Source organism: Apis mellifera, linkage group LG10, assembly GCF_003254395.2.
Source record: "Apis mellifera strain DH4 linkage group LG10, Amel_HAv3.1, whole genome shotgun sequence".
Taxonomy (NCBI): Eukaryota; Metazoa; Arthropoda; class Insecta; order Hymenoptera; family Apidae; genus Apis; species Apis mellifera.
Genome location: NC_037647.1, coordinates 7,180,540 through 7,200,022, shown reverse-complemented (window position 1 = coordinate 7,200,022; position 19,483 = coordinate 7,180,540). Strand labels below are relative to the sequence as shown.

The following is a 19,483-nucleotide window of genomic DNA, read 5'->3' as shown; positions in this document are numbered from 1 at the left end:
GAAGATTGTCGAAAGTAATTAACGAGCACCGACTTATAGTCTTGATTCTATTCAATTATTCCTACTAAAAGCGTTATATATTTTAAATGCACGTAATAAAAATAAGTTTCTTCTCTGTTTTTTCTAATCCAGTATTTGTAATTGAATACAAAACCATTCTCGATTAAATTACTAGAAATTATAATTTGATATATAATAATTACCCTAAATTTTATTTACAATAATTGTAAAATCTGTAAATATGCATAACTTTTTTTCATATAGAAAATATAGAATATGACGAAAGTGGTTATGTAACGCTTAAAAAAGTGTACATAAAACTTAAGAAAGTGGCATCGAAAGACGCAAACACCGACATGCACTTTTCATTAGAATTAAAAAAACAACTTTTTTCTTTTTTACTTAGTTTAAAGAAGAAATTATGTATCGATGAACAGCGTTTAATTTGAACGGCAATTTCGTCCGAAACCGATACATTCCTCTACCAAACTTCTTCGTACGTAACGCATATTATATCCCTTCCTTATAAAACTCCTTCCCCTAAACAAAACCGTGGAAACGGCACGTTTTTTCAGGGCCGTAATAAAAGTCAGGCCATCCACCACTGGTTCATCGGACACGGAGGTATCCTCTCGTTCGTTTAATCTTGTTGCGAACGAACGTCCTAATGCAGTCCTCCATTAGGCGATGTTGAAGGCGTCGTCAGACCGTTCAATGACCCCCTTTCCACGGATTCTCTCCCCCCGCGCTAACGATCGTGGGTCACTAGTGCTTTTAAGTAGTAAAGTTTGGTAATTGTCGGCCACCGGGTGTTGAACGAGCTCGTGTCGCTTCTCGTCGGTGGATCGAATTCACCCTCTTGTTCCTTGGTGGACGGAAAGATTATTGCCTCGTTCGATGAACGAATCAAACGAGCTGCGAACGGAACGTTTCCCACCGTTTCTATTTCGAATTTTTTTAGAATGTATTATTACTTTATCGAGGGATAAAACGTTTCCTTGAAATTCTCAGATCTCGATTCGTGATTTCGTGGATAGATCGATCGATCGATCTCGCATTGTTCGAGTGCGAAAATTGTTACTCGGAAGTTGGAGTGAAAAATGACGTGATTTAACGATGAATGGAAATTCGTATCTGAGATTTTCGACAATAAATCCTCTGTACGATCATTTTTTATCGGTATATCTTTATACTTGCGATCGATCGAGAATTGCGTTTGAAACTGCAAGAGAAGAGAGGGGGAGAGGGGAAAAAAACTAGCACGGGAATATACGCAAACAAGAGAAAATTGTTTAATTTCAATGACAATAATTTATTTAACAGCAATCACTCTTCAGATTATTCTGTTTTTGCGTTTCAATTATCCGTCCCCCCCCCCCCTCCCCTCCCTCCCTCGTATCAATTCGCATCAATTTACATTCTCTTGATTACCACCAAACTGGAAACCCATGTACCAACTACTTTTAATAATGAATAATCACGTATAGTGGATAAATTAACACTAACGATAGCGTATACAATTATCCACCCATTACAATATATTGATCCTGGAATAGATCGATCATTAAACATCGACAAGTATATCTAATCACGCGAGCGAGCACAAGTAGATATCTGTTTTCTAATTAAAATTTCTAATTACATTATATAATTTGTATGTACGCGTTTGAGCACGTATCTATCAGGCCCATTATGAATAAACTGATCAATTAATTAAACGGAATTCGGCTGAATCAGGAAACTTTGAATTATATCTAATTCAAAGTTTCCTAGTACCCTAGAAGCAATAATTTCTTCAACCTCTCCAATCTTCCCAAATTTACCCAAATATATTCAATATCGCGTAATTTCAGCGAATTAAATTTCGAAAATAAATCGTTCGTAGATTTAAAAAAAAAAAAAAGAAAGAAAGGACAACGATTCCTCGAACAACGCGCGAAATATAATATTCTTTCAAAAGGGAGAAGGAATAAAACAGCTCCAAAAGGGACGCGTTATTATTTCTATCGGAATTGCTACTGTTCATAATTTATTCCAGGTTTGATTGTAAAAAGTTTCGAATCTGAATCAGAGATAACAGTTCAATTTCTTCCCATTTTCTCGCGCGTTATTTACCTCTTCCCCCTCTCGATAGGATCAAAGGATCCTCTGAAAGGATCTATGACTGCAAAAGAAAAGAAGAGAGAAAAAGGAACGGACGAGTCTCGTAAAACCGATTATTAATACTCGAGCGATCAACGCCGATCGACGAATAATTGACTGAAAACTGTCGGTTCGACCACGACGATCGGTCGTCCAATTAATCCTCCATGGATTGAATTACTCCACTGGTGATCGATTAGAAGGGGAGCGCATAAAAATTGCAACCTAGTCTTAAGGGTTAACCCTTTGTTATCTCGATTCCCGATCTCGGTTCGCTCGTTCCTTAAAAAGATTCCCTCTCGGTTTCGCCGGATCGACACCCCCGTCAATTTTCGATTTTTCGCGAAGATTTTCTCCCCGGACAATTTTCTCCCTCGCCTCGAGTTCAGAATTAAAATACGGAATTAAAATAACGGACGTCCCTTCTCAAAATAATTATCATCGCGCCAAGATCGCAAGATCGTGTGGCGGTAAGCGAATACAAACACTTTACAAAGTTTATCTCGTGCCGGCATCCCGTGCCGGTGTAATTCCCCCTTTTCCTATTAATATTTATCGCGAGATGCAACGTCTATTTTCTTCTTGCCAAGCTTCTCTCGCTCATTGTCAGAGACACCGGTTGAATGATAATTCAGTAATTTCCGAAGACGTGTTATTAATTCATCCCGTGCGAATAAATTTCCAACGACGGGGAGGAGGCCGCATTGCCGGGAACAAAACGAAACTGAAAGCAAGGAGGGAGGGAGGGGGGGGAGAGGGGATTTGCAGAGAATTCCCTAATTCCCTCGCGACTCGGCGCCCCCGAGGTGATAATTTCCAGAGAGGAGGTCTCGCTGTTCGACAATTAGTTTGTTTCAGTTTCAACGCGGTGGGGATTAACGAACAATTAATACCAGAGTTCCTCCAGTTAGAGGAGGAAACCTTTTCTTTTGAAAACCCCCTTCTCTCTCTCGTTCATATTTGTTCGATCGCTTTCGTTCCATCCGTCGTTGTTGATTTTATCTCCTTCTCTCTCTCTCTCTCTCCCTTACAACAGCCATTCAACCACCCCCTTTCCTATTTGCTTTGCCTCCAGCCGCTCCTCCAACTTCTCGCTGAATCGCTCTTATTACGTACACCCATTTCCATCAATTTATTTTCGCCTCTTCATCTCTTTGGAAATCGATCAACAACAATACGACGACGACGACGACGACGACGACGATACCTCTCTATTTATTTTATATTTCCCTCCCTTCCCCTCTTCCACTTATCGCCTCCTCCTCATCTCACCCCGCCATCCCCTTCGGCAACTTGTGCAAACATCGTCTCAGACGGCGAGCAAATTCCTCAAAGCTCGGCACCGCCACCGCGGCGAAATCGGCCTCTTCGTGTCGACACCTCGAATACCTTAACACACTTTGCTCCGACAACCTCGTCTCTCTCTCTCTCTCTATCCCTTCCTCCCTCCCTCTTTTCCCGACCGCCGCCATTATAGTGATTCAATGCGTTCGAGATCGAATATCCAGAGAGGCAGGCAGCGGTGCAACACGTTGCATCGGTATGCGAACGAGCCGGATGCCGACCTCCTAATCGCTCGACGACCATCCACGTAGACGCTGTGTACGCGACTGCGTTGCCAGTGGATCATGGCCCCTGTTTCGAGTGCATTTCGGTTTAATTCCTTCGCGGAGGATTGATCGGCCCATTTCGATCGCGGCCGGCCAACAGATTTTCCAAGTAATTTTCGATAATATCGTCGATCGTAGACATCGAGTGTTTCTCGAAGAGGGAGAGAAGATTGTAACGTTCTATATCTCGAAAATAATGAATTTTAAATGAAATTTTTTACATCATCTTCAAAGATCTGGAGGTGTTAAAACTCGTTACAGATTCATCTATCCACTCGTCCCCTCGTAATTATACGCGAGCTCTTTTCTATCAAGTTCTATTCAATTGCAACAGTCGACACGTTTCGAATATTTCCTAAATTATTTCATAGATATTTTTTCTTTCTCCTTTCTTGATTCGATCCTTTGAATCAATCTCTCTTTCGAGGAAGAGAATCCAAGGGACGAAGATCCAATTCACCCATCGACACACATTATTATCAACACCAAATTTCCAGTTGAAAGGAAACCGCTACTCATCTCCTTGGAGGCGATGAAAGCAGGCCTCCAAGATCGCGACGAAATAAATCACGCGCGATGGAAGAAGACAATCCAACGCCACCCCCTTACTCTCTCCTCGAATCAATTATGCGGAAGAAAGGGTCGAGAGAGCCAGCCACCAACGATTAATCGCCTCCTGTTTCTCCTCCCTTCCTTCCTTCCCGTGAGTGAAATTTCGAGACGAGGCCGCTGACCGTCTCCCTCCCCTCTCCACTCCTCGAAAGGGATGGCCGTGGACGAGCAGGTGGTCTTTCACAACCCGTGCGGGTCTCGTCGATGCTCCGCTATTAATTAGAACGGAGGGAGGGGTGGGGGGGAAGGGCCACTATCCGTTCTCAAACAGAGAGGCGGCGATCTCGTCCTTCGCGATCTTCGATTCCTTCTCCTCGCCTCGATCGTCACGATCGACCCTCTCTTGCTTCTCCACCCTCGTCGTTCACCCGCATGCTGAGATACGGTGGATACTGTTCTCTCTCTCTCTCTCTCTCTCTGTCTTCTTCTCTTTCTCTTTGTCTTGGAACGGATGGCGCATCGAAAATGCTAAGTAAACTGTGTGGGCGAGGAACGAGGTCAGAGAAGACCACCGCGCACAGCTTTGGCCCTCCTCGTCTTCGTGTATATAACGGACGACGTCCATTCGTGTGTAACGGGTCGAACGGACTTGTCTTTGTCTTCTAGGAAAACTTTCGTGTCGGAAGTTGGAACTGAACGCCCCCTGCTTTCTTTCTGCTCCTTCTTCTTGATTGTGATGCATGGGTGATCCGGTGAAATTGCGTGGAACGACTTGGCCATGTGATAAACGTGATTGTTTATGGAGATTTATCGAACGTGTCTGAGAAAATATTGACTCGCCCCGTTGGATATCCTCGCTGGAAATTCTATTTCTTATTGAGGAGAGGCTATGCTTTTTTTATAAACGTAGAAATAATTTTCTTTCTTACGTGCAGATAGTGTTTCTCGTGTTTGAAAGTTTAATAACAATTCGATATGCCTTGAATCAATAATTGGAGAATAAAGACAAATTGTATAACGAATTTAAAACTCGTTTAAAACTCTTCTTCAAAAATAAATCCTTTATATCTTTCGTCGAATACTCATAAAATAATCATTACTTAATTCGATATCCAACTAACTTTTAATTTCTCAACTGTTTCGTTTTTTACAATCTTCTTCCTCTATCTCGTTAAACGTTATCATCGCGCGATATCGCAATTCCTGACCTTTCCTTTCCACCTGTGAGATCTCCTCAAAAATCGCATCGTTAATATTTCCAAGAATTTCGCTCGAATGCTCGAGAACGTTGCTCGCTCCTCGCCGAGCAATCGCAAAAATTCGAGGAGAAGAGATCGAACGATCGTCGTTGACGCTTGTGACGAGAAGAAATCAAGCGAGAAGCAAGCCAAGAAGGGCGTATATAGCAAGCTGGGATCGAACAAAAAGAGAGAAAAATATTAAACCGAGGCGAAAAGGGGGATATCGCGACACCCTCGGATCGAGGGTGGTGGCGAGGTTATCAACGGAATCGAAAGAATCGACAAGATTCTTCTTCCCCTTCCTTTATTCCTTCGAATCTCCCTTAATATCACGCGGCCTTCGACGAAGGATTTTCGCCGGAGAGAGACGAAGCCAATTGAAACTGTCTCGAATCGCGAAACCTTTGTTTCCCGTGTTTGAAAATCGGCGAATTTCAATCTCGCGGAAGAGCATGAAAAAGGATATATCCTTCTTGCGAAAAATTCCGTTCTCTTTGCGTTCCAATTTGCAAAAATTTTGTTACCTCTTGTCCTTCTCGAGTTTTATACAAAGCCTCCACCCACCATCTTCGCTTTATACATCGTGGATGAAAACTTCTCGAATTTCGCATTCATAGGCTCACGCAGCTTCGTCGGTTATGCGTGTCCATAACCGTTCTTCTCTCGCTGCTCTCGAGTGCTCCGTGTTTTCTCGAGTGTGGGGGAGGGAGGGGATGAGAGGGGCGATGAAGAGGTTTTAAAAGAGCAGTTAGAATCGCCCTTCTGAAAGGGGTGAAACGCCGCTGCGGCGTCTCGAATAAATACCTTTTCGATGAACGGGGAAGCTCGAGAAACACGCGAGTCTTCTCGTCTGCCACCCTCTTCGCGCACCCCACACGATTCACCAGCGCCCACGATTCGCTGACTCCGCGCCTGACTCCTTCTGCTTGCTACGGGTCTTCGAGACGGGATCGAGAACGATCTGGGTGGGATGGGTGGGACGGTTGAATAGAGAGGAGGGTGTTCTAAATTGCGGATGCAAGGATTGGTTTGAAGTTACCAACCCTTTTCGGGGATGGGATCAATCCGAAAGTTTGCGGAATTTAGAAATTTCCCATTGGAGAACGGTTTCCCTTCTCCTGCGATTAATCCTTTCCGGGCAATTCCTTATTTTTCTACGCTTCGATCAGAAGCAATAATCTAAATCATCTCATTTTTTCGAAATATAATTTCGTTAAAAATTAAAAATATAAACATTTATCGGTGTGTTTATGTGTATATATAATTTAATTGTATATAAATGTATGGGTTCAATCGCGCGAGAGAATTCGATATCTCACCTACTTGAACAACGCTCAATTTGCACGAAATTTTTATCAAACTTCCGCTCGATCGAGCAAAACCACAAAAAAAAAAAGAAAAAAGAAGAAAGAGATAAACAGGCGATAAAAAGACACGTCGAAGATAGATATTGCGGGGATGCAATAAGTCATTCCTCCTCCAATAAAATCGTGTATACAACGCTCGATATTAATCGACGGATATACGCTTGAATAAATCATTCGATTCGTAATGCGGCAAATGAATCGGGATTTGCCAACGTTGCCGGCTTTTTATATTAATATTTCCCTTATCCCGCGAAAAACGGTTTGAAACGTATGTACACTTTTCCACCCTTCGACGCAGTTTTCATCTCCTCATTTTTTTCGCACCTACGTACCATACACATACACATACGTGTGTATATATATATATATATATATATATATATATATGTAAAAATGACGTTGCACGGTTTCGAAAATAATTCCTTTTATTACGCGTACCGTTCGTTCTCCGCCAAGCTTGTAACGAAAATATTAGCGATTTTTATTACGCACGTGAAATATACCGAGTAAACACACATATACGCGAACACAACACGTTTTCGTTACGTTTTCATACACGCACTCACGCGCGCGTGCGCGCGTGTCCTCGTCGAATAAAATGCAAACCGATCGCAAAACGTTTTGAAACGTGCGTTGAAACTAACAAAACCCGCGAATCATTCGATAACACGTGGAACATTCCGAAAATCAGCATACGTTGCAGCCAAATTTGTTTCAACTTTCGCCGTGTGTTTCTCTCTATTCCGTTCTTCCTTTCTCATACTCTCTCTTTTTTTTCGTCGTACAGAACCACGCCAATCGCTGACCAGTATTTAACGTCGAAATTCCATTTACTACGTATAGCGGAGAATTCCCTATCGAGACGTGATTTTTCGTCCGTTTGTTGCATCGAAATACACCTGCCCGCTCCGTTTTTTTTCTGAAGAACTCGTTTTCGAACGGTCGATTCTCGTTTCAGGGACGTCGAGACGTTACGGGGTCAACGTTTGGTATTCCATTTGGAACGTTGTTTTTTTTCCCGTGCTTTCTATTTTCCCTCTTTTTCGGTTTTTAATTTAGCGACGCGTGTAAAATCGAAGAAGAAAAAAAAAGAAACGGATGACGTTCAATCTCGTAATTGATAAATATCAGTATTTACAAATAGAAGGGAGAACGATGTTTCGCGATATGAAATTCAAGAGATGCCGCCGACGTTGTATTCCCTGCGAGTATTCCCTTCCTTCCTCGCGTGTTTTTAATCGGATGGAACCGCCACCAATTGTATTTATCGGCGAATATTTAGCAAGCTCGTGGCCTGATTATTTATATTTTTTAATAACACGATCCATCCGTTGGATCCGATTGATTTGGCACAGCCGATCAACAAGTTCATCCAACGATCCCTCGATGGAAACTTCACTCTCTTCCTCTCCTCTTCCACCGACTATCTCTTGACAATTTATTAAGTCTCATCACGATTGGAAAGTTATACAAAGAGAAGAACTTTAAGGTATTTTCCTTTCTTTTAAAATAAACGTCGTTTCGCGTAGAACTTTTACAACAGACACTTTCCAAATAACGTTAACCTCTTGGGGTATTCCCAATTTCCCAAATGCTATTTGCCCCCGAACCCATCAAAGAAGATCTGAGGGAAACCTCTCATCTTTTTACTTACGAGATTTTTCCACGAGAAAACCGACAAACTTTGCTATCATATTTGTAAGAAAGTTTCGAAAAAAAAAAAAAAAGAAAAGAAAAAAATACATTGCGTTATTTCTATCGTAGAAGAACCGTCCTCCGTTTTACGTATCCATATCGGATTCGAATCCGTGGCGGTAACCCCCGGATTGGTATCGGGGGTCTCCACGTCTTATTCCAAGGACTTCCACTCCTCGCTCCTTCCTTCCACGTTATTGCCCCCGCTATCTCCGATGCAAAGATCCCCATTCCAAGCTATTCCAAAAATTATCCACGCGGTATCTTCCACTTGGAAACGGACTTCAAAATGAACTTTGCACTCGACTCGGAAAATTAGATTCATATCTACGGTGATTCGGTTAGGCGGCGGATGGGCGGCGTCCATTGAAGCCATTCTTGGAATCAGCGATTAGCCAACAGGAGCAAGTAGACGAGCTGCCTAAGCGCACTTTTTCCCCGCTAACTTTCCTTAAGCGAGTGCAAACGAAGTTTCGAACAAACTGCGTTCTCCAGAAGGGGGAGAGGGGAAGGAAGGGGAAGGAGGAGGAGGAGGAGGACGGAAGGAATTAAAAAAGTATGGTAAAAAGGGATCAGGTTGTTGGAACCAGGTTGGGCGTCAGCTTGCCTCGTCCACCGGCCATTTGCCCAAGTTCCAGGGAAGTATGCATATTACCCGGCCAATTTTATTAACCCTTTAGAGTAGCCCGTCACGGAACATCGGTTATCCTCGCCTTTTTTAAACGGCGGAAGAGTTCCAAGGAAACGGTAAATGAATTTTTTTCGAGTGACCACGTACTATGTATACAGCGTCCGAGACGAAAGTTATAGCGTTGTCGTAGATACAGAGAGAAAAGTTGGTGTCAATTTATTAATATCATTTTAAAAAGTGTTACGTAAACGTCTAAAATTTTAGACACGAATAATTCCAATTATAAAAGTTCGAAAATTTTCTCGACTCTTGGAAAAAAATCATTTTCGTCAATTTATCCATAACACTTTTCACAAGTTTGGATATTTTTTCTATCTACGTCCTGCACATCTCTGCTACGTCATCCATTCACGGTTAAGGTGTTTTTATCGCCGTTGTTAATAAAATAGAGCAAGCAGTTAACGACCGATGTATTACCATGCAAATAATGCCTGATAAACTTTCCGCTCTTTTCTGAATAATTTCTATCGTCGGGTACCGATCTTTGTTCCCTTAGAGCTCGCCGAGATTCGAGATACCACCACGTATTTTTCTTCGTCTTATCGAAATCGTTCTCTCGGCTCGACAATCCTCGACGACGAAATTGTTTCCAACGAGATTTCGCGGCATCTCGGCTCACGTTAATTTTCGAGTATAAAACGATCTCGAGCCATTTAACGCCGCGATAAATCGTCGATATCGCGCAACGTTTCCATCGCACGCAAACAATTTCCGGAAAAATATTCGCGTTCCTCCGCGGTGAATGCTGTGCGTGCATATATATGTATATAAATATATGGAAACGACGAGGCACATCCTGGAAATCTTATTGGTATCTTACAAATGCAAATGGAAATATGATCCTCGTGTCATATTTAAAATTAATTTAATCGAGAAATAACGCCTATTTCCATCGTCGAGGAAAGAGGCGTTTCTTTTTTCATCTTATGGTCAGGGATATGTATATGTGTACGTAAAAAAGAAAGAAAGAGAGAGAGAGAGAAGAAAAAAGGGGGAAAAAGATGAAAGGGAAGAGAAATTGCACAATGTTTGAAACGATCGTTTCCTCCCCTTCGACACAGAAACGCTCGTCGATACCAGTCGGAATCGACTGCACTCCAACGAACCATATTCATCGAGCTTTTCACCGGCCACCATTATTCCTTCTCGTTATTATTGCCACGGCGCGATAGCGCGAGGCGTTACAGAATCGAGCACAACAGCGGTTGATGAATGGAAAAGAATCGCGATCGACCGAATATATTCGAGGCTGGCCGTCAATTGACGATGCGAAGCATTACCGATACGAGCAAAGGTCTCTCTGTTTCCACTTTGGAGGAGTGGAAAAAAAATAAAAAATCGTAGAAACAAGAAGCGAGAAGTACAGAGAGAAAGAAGAAAAAAAAAAAAAAGAAATTGGAAATGGAGAGACGCGAGGGTAATATTCGCAATATTGGGTGTATATTCTCGGAGGAAAATTTCCAAGAGAAATTAAAGGAAAGGGACGTTTGATTAATCACGGAAGGGGGTTTAATTACTGTTTGCAGAAATGGTTTGGAAGACGCATCGTGGAAAGTTTCATCGACGACGGATCGCCAGCCACAGGCTTTTTCCCCAGAAACAGGGGATTGGCGGAATCGCTGGACTGCTGCCAACTGAAAGGAACTCTCTCTCTTCCTCTCTCTTTCTTGAGCTCGAGGGGTTAATTGGCTTAATTTTCTTGAAGAACGAGGCTTCCCGCTCGCTTCTTTCTCCCAACGAAAACGTTGTTCCTTCCCGGAGAAAAGTTGCTTCCTACTCCTCCTCCTCCTCCTCGTTCGACTCTTCACTTTATACGGTAATTAACGCCTCGGACTCGTTTGCGCCTTCTTTCCTCCGAAATGGATGTAACTATCGTTCCATCTCTTCTTTCCTCCACGTACGTGTCCATATTGTACTTTATCTTTTTATTATCCTCACGATGAACTTGTACATTAAAGTTTCGTCATCATCAATTATCAACGACTAGATAATTTAAACTTTATTTGTAGAAGAATAAAATCTCCAATTTTCCAATATTCAAAATTTCAACGTAACCAAATATCATCGCGGTATGAATGGAATAATGATAAAAGTATTCTGATAATTTTAAACCGCGAGGTTTATAGGGGGACGAGAAAGAAACAACCGTGAAAAGATAAAATTCTTTAAGAGATCGTTTCTCGATGTTTACTACCGATCGATATAATAATGACGAACAATTTTCGAACAATTTTCGAAAATTATCACTCAAAGGATAGTTCCTTTATCGCGGACACGCGTCCCCTTATCGCGCGTGGCCCAATAACAGGTACACGGAAAATTCACATTCCTATTATAATCTGCGACGGGGTCTATGCGGCCCAGCTAATAGCGGGGTATACACAATGTATCGTGTAACGTGGTAAATGGCAAATTTTCTCGATCCCTCCCCCCTCCCCCCGTACTTTATCGAGTCAAAGCGAGGAGCGAGGAACGTCGTCAAAGGGACCTCGGACCGCGTGAAATTTTGATCGATCCTTAACGAGCTCTTTGTCCCCGGCCAAAACTGAAAACAGTTTCCGTGGTTTCTTTCGTACCCAGCGCAAGATATCTTTGTCCAGGCGATCGTCGTACGCCTGTCGTATTAATAGCGAATAATTTATTAGTACAATGCAGACAAAACCCGTCCCATTATCGTCGCCCTGCTTTAAAAGCCTGTTGCGAAACTTGAACAGGGCAATTTTCCTCGCTACTCCCCCTTACAACCTCTCAAATATTAACCAAGAGACGAGATATTTCATATCCATCTCTGTTAATTCTAAAATTTTGATTATAACAATTCCAAAAATATCGTATTTAAGAGAAAAAAAATTAGAGAAGAAATTATTAAAAGAGAGGAATAATTTTGACAATTTTTAATTATACAAGAAAATATATTTTTATTTCAATCTGAGATAAATTTCTTGATAATTCAAAGTTAAGTCATCCCCCCCGATCGAGGTTGACCTCGCGTGTCCGTATCATTCCCCCGGCCTCTGAAAATTGATGCCTCTTGAATTAAGAACTTGAGCTAAGAGCCAAAGTATCGGAAAGACGTTGGACGTTAAATCGACGTTTAAGAGGGACGATTCTCGTCGATAATCCCGCTTTGAAATATCGAGCATCGCTCGATTTGTCAACCTGATCTCGCGGGAGGAATTACGATATCATCGAAAACGAGAGACGATTTGGAGAAAGAGATTCGAAAACGATTGGACGGAGAAAGAGCGGGATAATAATACCCCCGTGAAATAAAAATTATAAGGCCTCCCTTTGAAGAATAGGGAGATTCAAAGAGGGTAAAATCCCGATTTCGTTGTATCTGTATAGAGCTAATTGCCATTACTAGCTTGCACTCAATTTCTCCTCCATTTTTTCCCAAGAACAAATTGGACAAGCATGCTTGACCATACTTTTATCACTGTCCCGCAATAATCGACGATTAATGAGGGAGAGGGACGTCTCTTTGCACGCTTAAGATTTCAATGGAGAGCCACGTCGAGTGCAATGTTCAAAATGTAAAAAAAGAAGAAAAAAGAAAACAGTGTAGACGATGGTGATACATCATTTTTTTTAAAATCAAAGAATATGCGATTTGTTTCTAACGAAGACAGACTTCTTCTCTCGTTAATGAAACTATAATATTATCTATCCTTTCTTAAACTCTTAAGAATAAGATCCGTTTTATTATTCGTTTATCATCTCTCGTATCCGTGAACCGAACATTGGCAAATTAAAACCGATCGTGTACAATCGTGATAGCAACAAATATCGAATCATCGAAACCTATTAGAATCTCGACAAGAGATATATAACCGGAGGGGGATGGAAACGAATTAATATACGCAAATAAAGTTGGAAAAATTGAAAGAATGGGGCGGGCAAAGGACGAAGGGCGAATGAATCGAATCGGGTGGAGGGTATAGTATAATGTACAAAGGCGCGGGCACCATCACGGCGTAAACACGCGCCGTTTTCACCGGAATGTCAATATTCGACAGTTCAATTAATCCACGATGTATCATCCCTGCGGGGAGCGCAGAGACGCACATTGTCCTGCATCTACCTACGGCTGCATTCCGTTCTCTGGGCTGAAAACCGCCAGCCCACGATACACACACACAGAGAGAGAGGGAGAGAGAGAGAGAGAGAGGGTTAACACCGGCGTTGCATCCGGCGCGCAGGCCACGCGCTCCTCAGCCGCTCGATATTGTCTCCTGGATAAGTGGCAACGGGAAAATGCGCTTGACACTTATGAGGCTACATTTCTTGAACGGCAGACAAGCTCTCAGTCCGCGTTTTCCGCGCTTTTCCAACCCTCGTCTCCGTCGCCTGAGAACGACGCATGTCTGGAATGCGACCAGAGAGGAGAACTTGTCAATGCGTCTTATATAACATTTTTTCACTTTTTTTTTTTTATCTCGACGATAATTCGCTGCAAAATCCTCTCCTTCCTCGTTTCCCTTTCCGCTACGAGTTTAATATCCGTTCAATCATTCGAGATTCGAAAGATTCGTTAGCGGAGGTTACTTTCGAAAGATTTCCAAACTTATCTTTACTACTCTCTTTCATTCTTCAACGTTCTTTCAATAAACTCGTCGAATTTCTTCTCTGCCGACGAACATACTTTCACACATATAAATTTTACATTGATCGAGATATCGATAATAAGATTCAGCTCAACCAAATTCTTCTTCTAACGTCGCTCACATACACACACGCACACACCGTCGCGCATACGCGTAACACAGTGGTGCAAGTAAACGGGAAAATCGCAAATTCCTGGCGCGTGTTGTTATCGTGGCCGGGCAGGTGTCTCGCATAATTTCTCCTGTGGCGCAAATTTGGCCTGGGAGGTGCGCCGCCCCCGAAAGAAGGCGGGGCGAATCGTGCCGGATCACGATTTCCGCCGTGATCAAACCGGTCGGGTTGTGCACGTGCATGCATACCCCCCCCCCCTCCCTCCCCTGACAGACAAGATTTACGAGGCGCGGCGCGCGATCTGTCCACAGAACGGACGTGCCAGCAGCGAGAGCAGCGAGGACGGAGCCGGGAGCAGCGCGAGCACCTCGCGAGGAGCGGGTGGCAGCGGGTTCGGCCTCGGGGGTGGATGCACCGGGGGATGGCGCAGCGTGTTCGGGGCCGTCTCGAGCAGGGAGCTCAGGCTGTACGAGTGCGCCCCTTGGAGCCCGGAAGCTTGGGCCTCGCCAAGCATAACCTGTCAATTGATCGCCACCAGGTGAGTGACCGTTCTTTTTTTTTTTCTCCCTCCTTGATAAATTCTCGTGGTTGATAGAAAAGTGTGAAGTTATTGATCGATAAGATCGTTCAAGTGAGAATCGTAATGTTTCTGGACGATTACATATAATATATGTAATAAAAATGAAGTTGGAATGGATGGAGGATAATTTTTGCAATGGAAATTTGAAAGAGACAAGTATATCGACCGACGCGAATTAATCAGATCGATTCTAAAGCATGTTGAGAGCGTATGGTCTTCTTTCATACGTGGTGAATCATTCTCTCTTTTTTGTTTTTACGAATCCAAATTCAATAATTGAAGCAGAGGGAGTTATTTATTCTCCAGTGAAAAGTTAAACTCAAAGCGCTTCGTTTCGCCGATCAAATAGAAAATCCTCCCCCATTTTCCTACGTTTCTAAATCCATCCACGGTTAATTACTCTTCTTCTATTTTTGATAAAAAGAAATAACGGAGAAAGATTCATTTGATGAATCCGCGCCGGTCATAGAAAGTTATGGAACCTATATTCCTTTATTTCTCTTCCATTTTCAATAAACGCACAATTATTTCCTTCTATCCTACGATCTTCGTATCGATCTATCCTCTCGATTCCTCTAATCTTCTCCATCTCAGCAACGTGTTTCGAAACGACACACTACTCACTTCCTCCTACCTAATCCCGAATCACCTCGAATTTCTTCCTCCTTCGAATCTGCAAATGGCAATCTCCACCACCCTTAAAAATGAAACCTCCCCCCGCAACAACTATGGTTGGCGCGTCGATAATCGCGATCGATAGGATGGAAACGAATCGGTGTCGCGGGTGTGCTCTCTCGCGTTTTAACGGTCCGCGCACGTAACAGCCGCGATACGAATAGCTGAGCGCGCGTATAATAGTCTTAATTAAAATAGTGGTCTAACGAATACCGCTAACTGCGGTAATCCGACGTGCCTCATTGGTAATCCCCCGGCTGCGCCGGTGAACACGAATGCCGTCGCGTTGGCCGCCGCCCGCTTCCGCGCGCACGATCGACTGGATCTCGGCTGCCCCGTGGCTGCGATATTCGTGCCAAATTCTCCGTCTCTTCTCTCTCCCTCCATACGGGTATTGTGCGTACACGCGTGCGTGCGTGCGAGTGTTGCACGACGTGACATCTTCGCGGTTCTGTAGAATGAATATATGGGATATAGGATCGTGAGTCTACGCGCCATTGTTTCGAAGGAGGAGAATTGCGTTTCCTTTAGTGATTCGACGCGGATGGATTTGGAGATTTCGAGAAAGTGCTTCATTCATTCGTGGAAATTGTGTGTTAGGTGTTTCCTTTCATTCCTGGAAACGGGATTTGGTAAATGTATTTGGGGATTATCGACTCTTCTTTTCTAGATATCTCATCTTGGAATCGTAATCCTTTGTTTGTTTCGACTTTTATGTAATTATTCGAGCAATTTTACGTGGCGTTGTTGTTATTGTAATTCGAAGATATAATTTCGTGTAATGCGCTATTCTTTTTTCTGATCGATTGTTTTCAATATCCCGCCAACAATCTTCTTTAATTTAAACCAGATTAAAATTCTTTCCAAAAATTTCCCAACAAACTCGATCACAATTTCGCTTATCGATCAATCATCCCTTTCACTTTCCCCGAAATTCTGCTGATCTCCAACAATTTGCGAAACCCATTTCCCATCTCGGGGCAAAGTTGAAGGGAGGGGAAAGGAGAAAAGCAACTATATCATAATGTTCGAAGGAAATACCAGGTTCCATTTGTTCGGTTGCGGTGGCGTGTAACCCAGGGCGACGTAAGATAGAGGCAGAGATGGAAAGAGACGCGAAAATGACCGCATTCCCCGGAATTGGATTTCGCTGGAGGGTGGTCGCGATCCGGAAAGTTAATGCAACCAGAGCCAAGGGAGGAACGTGTGGTTAATTCTACGCCGGCGTGGAAACGATCCCCCTCTCACCCCCCTCTCCTCGATGTTTAACATCGAAGGGAACACAGGAAAGAGATTCGCTCGCCACTTTTGGGAAAATCGTGGGGCTGCCACGGGGGGAGAATTAGAATTTTAGAATAAATTGGAGAAAGAAATCGGGAGGGGGAAACTTTTGCCGTTTTTGGGAAGGAATTTTCCATTATTCCCGGAATAGGAAGAATCTTTGATTCGTCAGTTGAATCTGATTACGAGTCAAAAATATAAAATCTCATTTAATAAAAAAAAAAAAACTATCGTTTAAAATTTTGCTTTTTTTTTTTTTTAAGAATTTTACATTTGTTCTCCTACGTACTTTATCGAACAATAAATAATCGCGATCGTGTGAAAATCGTTGACAGGATAACAGTCGAGTAATACAGTTGTGCGTATACATATATATATGTATAGCTTTTAAGTGACGATCACAACAATGGTAATCGAGTCACGCGATACACAAACAGTAGAAGAATCGAGTTTCCAAATTTGAGCGTAGAAACGCGTCGAATGGTCGAAAAAAAAAAAAAAAAAAAAAAAAAAAAGGGAAGAAAAAACGTGGGAAAAAATCACGCATCGACCGATTTCCAACGTGATTCTTGTGCTCGTGGATCGATTACGATGTTGGATTCGATTTACACACGGCCGGGCAAAATAAGTAAAAATGTAATAACGCGTTGTCAAACGATAGCAAAAAAAAAAAAAAAAAAAAAAATGAACTCGTAAGCGATCAAATACGTTTTCGATTCCGTCGTCGGATAGTTGTATCCATTATTACTTTTTTTTTTTTTTTTTTGAAATCTACGTAAAAACATTTTGCGTGTATTAATATCAAGAGCTCGACTCGAGTTTCAATCGCGTCGGGAATTTATTTACTCGACTCAAGATCGATCTGAATTCTCCCATTATCCCCCTTTCGTTTCGTAAATTTTTTTAACAATTATTTTAGAATTCTTAAATTTTAAGAAGAATAAAAAAGCAAGATTTGATAAAGAGAAAACTCATCCCTTCTTAATTGGATCACATCTCTTCTTTCACTCTGACGAATCAAAAGATGGAAAGAGAAAAGAAAAATCTATCTCCCATTAGGAAAATTTAAGCGACCAGAAAATAAAAATATAATCCACGTTACGGAGATGTTGATTAAAATCGTCAAAAAAATTAATTTCTCCGCGAAATCTCTCCCCATTTCTTCACATCCGTGTCACCCGCCGCCATTAACAAAATTTAACCTCTCAACGAAAGAAAAAGGAAGAGTAGAAAACGAAAACGAAATTACATTTTCCTTTCCTCTCCCACAATCGTGTCAATCGAAAAATATTGATCCATCGGAACAAATAAAAGTATCTCAAAAATGCCTCTCTCCCCCTCTCCTCCCACGCTTTACGATCTTGTTTACATCTGGTGCGTTGACCGCGTTGCAGAGCGTGTCGGTTTAAACGGCCGTCGTCGGCAATAGAGTGATTAATCGGGCTGATCGTAATTAACGATTTAGCAGGCCGCTCACGGAAACTTCAGAATCACGTACGCGGGCAAAGTCCCCCGACAGTAATCGTTGCCAAAGTAATCAGCCGAAATTACCCCTCCTCCTCCCCGTTGCAAGCGGCAACTTGTTCGGTTATTAATTACCGGGGGCAACCTCGTTGCCCCGCCATCGTTTAAATAACGATTTCCTTTATCACCGATTTCCACCAATTTCCTACCCAGGTATTATTCAATTCCTCGCTCGATTCCTCCTCCTCCTCCTTCTCCCCCCTCCAGCAGTCGAGCGGGAATTTCGGGCGGAATTTTCGTCGCGAAACTTTCCCCCCCACCCCTCTAATTGGCGGCGATAAATTTTCTTTAAGAAATCTCGATTAAAATTATCCACGAAAATGATTCATATTTCCCATACTCGCAAGGAAATATTCTCTCAGGGAAGTTTCAAGTCTCTCGAAGAGCCGGGGGTGGTGGTGGTGGTATCTCTAAATCAGACTTGTCCAAAGTCGGGGCAGTGGTGGAGCTTTGGTCTTTGCACCGACGAAACTCCTACCAAGGATTGCACACGTGAGATTATTCGACTGTTCGGTATAATAGCGGAGCGAACCGAGAGAGGATACCTGGATGTACAGGCGGCCGCCTCTTCCACGAACAGTTTCGTCGACGATACCTTTCCACCGAGAAGTCATCTTTGGCTTTTCGTCGTCGGGGACATTGGTTCTCGATCGTGACGAAAGAAAAGAAATATAGAAGGGGGAAAATTGGATTTTTAACTCTTGGAGAGCCGAAACGAATAGCGATTGTAATTGGAAAATTAAACTTTTAGAGATTTTGTTTCTCGGTGTTGCTTGTATCTGCTCGTAACTTTTTCGCCGATACAATCGTCGATACTCGATACCCGTAATCGAAGGTATTTAAACGCAACGCTTTGATTAATCGGAAAGGGGTGACGGTAATTAACGGGCTCGAATCGTTGGTAAAAGTTAAAGACTGTGACCTTGCGGGTGGAAAGTAGCGATCTCGAGCGATCCCTCGGAGAGGAAGGGTGAATTCGTGTTGGAAACGTTCCAACGTACGGTGGGGGCGGCACCACCACCACCCGATCGCCTTGGTTAATTAATACCGAGTGATTAATCGTCGGAGTTAAACCCTCGTCAAACAAACCTCTGACGAGGTTTCCCGGCTTCGCGCGTGATTTCTTTCGATCTCGAAACATCTCCTCTTTCGTAGAAAAATTAAGACCCTTTTTTTGCCTTTTTTGTCTATGATTACAACGAGCAATATTTGCATACAGTAATATATAAACATTTTTCATCGCGATAAAAATTCGTTTTTATCAAATATGATATTTGAATTTTCTTCCTTCGTAATTCAATTTCCCAACTTTTCTTCGAAATCAAGATTAGCGAATCGCTCTCACATCTGGGTTAAACCGCGGCGAGTGAAGTAGGAGAGGAAATACGAGAAAGCAGAGGCAAACA

At 42.6% G+C, this 19,483-nt stretch overlaps 1 protein-coding gene across 3 annotated transcripts in view; it reads left to right on the top strand.

Annotated features, from left to right (window-relative positions):
* LOC724333 (beta-1-syntrophin) overlaps positions 1–19,483 on the top strand; it is a 336,725-nt gene that overhangs the window by 298,917 nt on the left and 18,325 nt on the right. For all 3 annotated transcript variants that reach the window (XM_006564488.3, XM_001120154.5, XM_006564489.3), the window contains exon 5: positions 14,329–14,555. In XM_006564488.3, the coding sequence (XP_006564551.1) occupies positions 14,329–14,555 (227 nt within the window). The remainder of the gene's footprint in view (positions 1–14,328; positions 14,556–19,483) is intronic.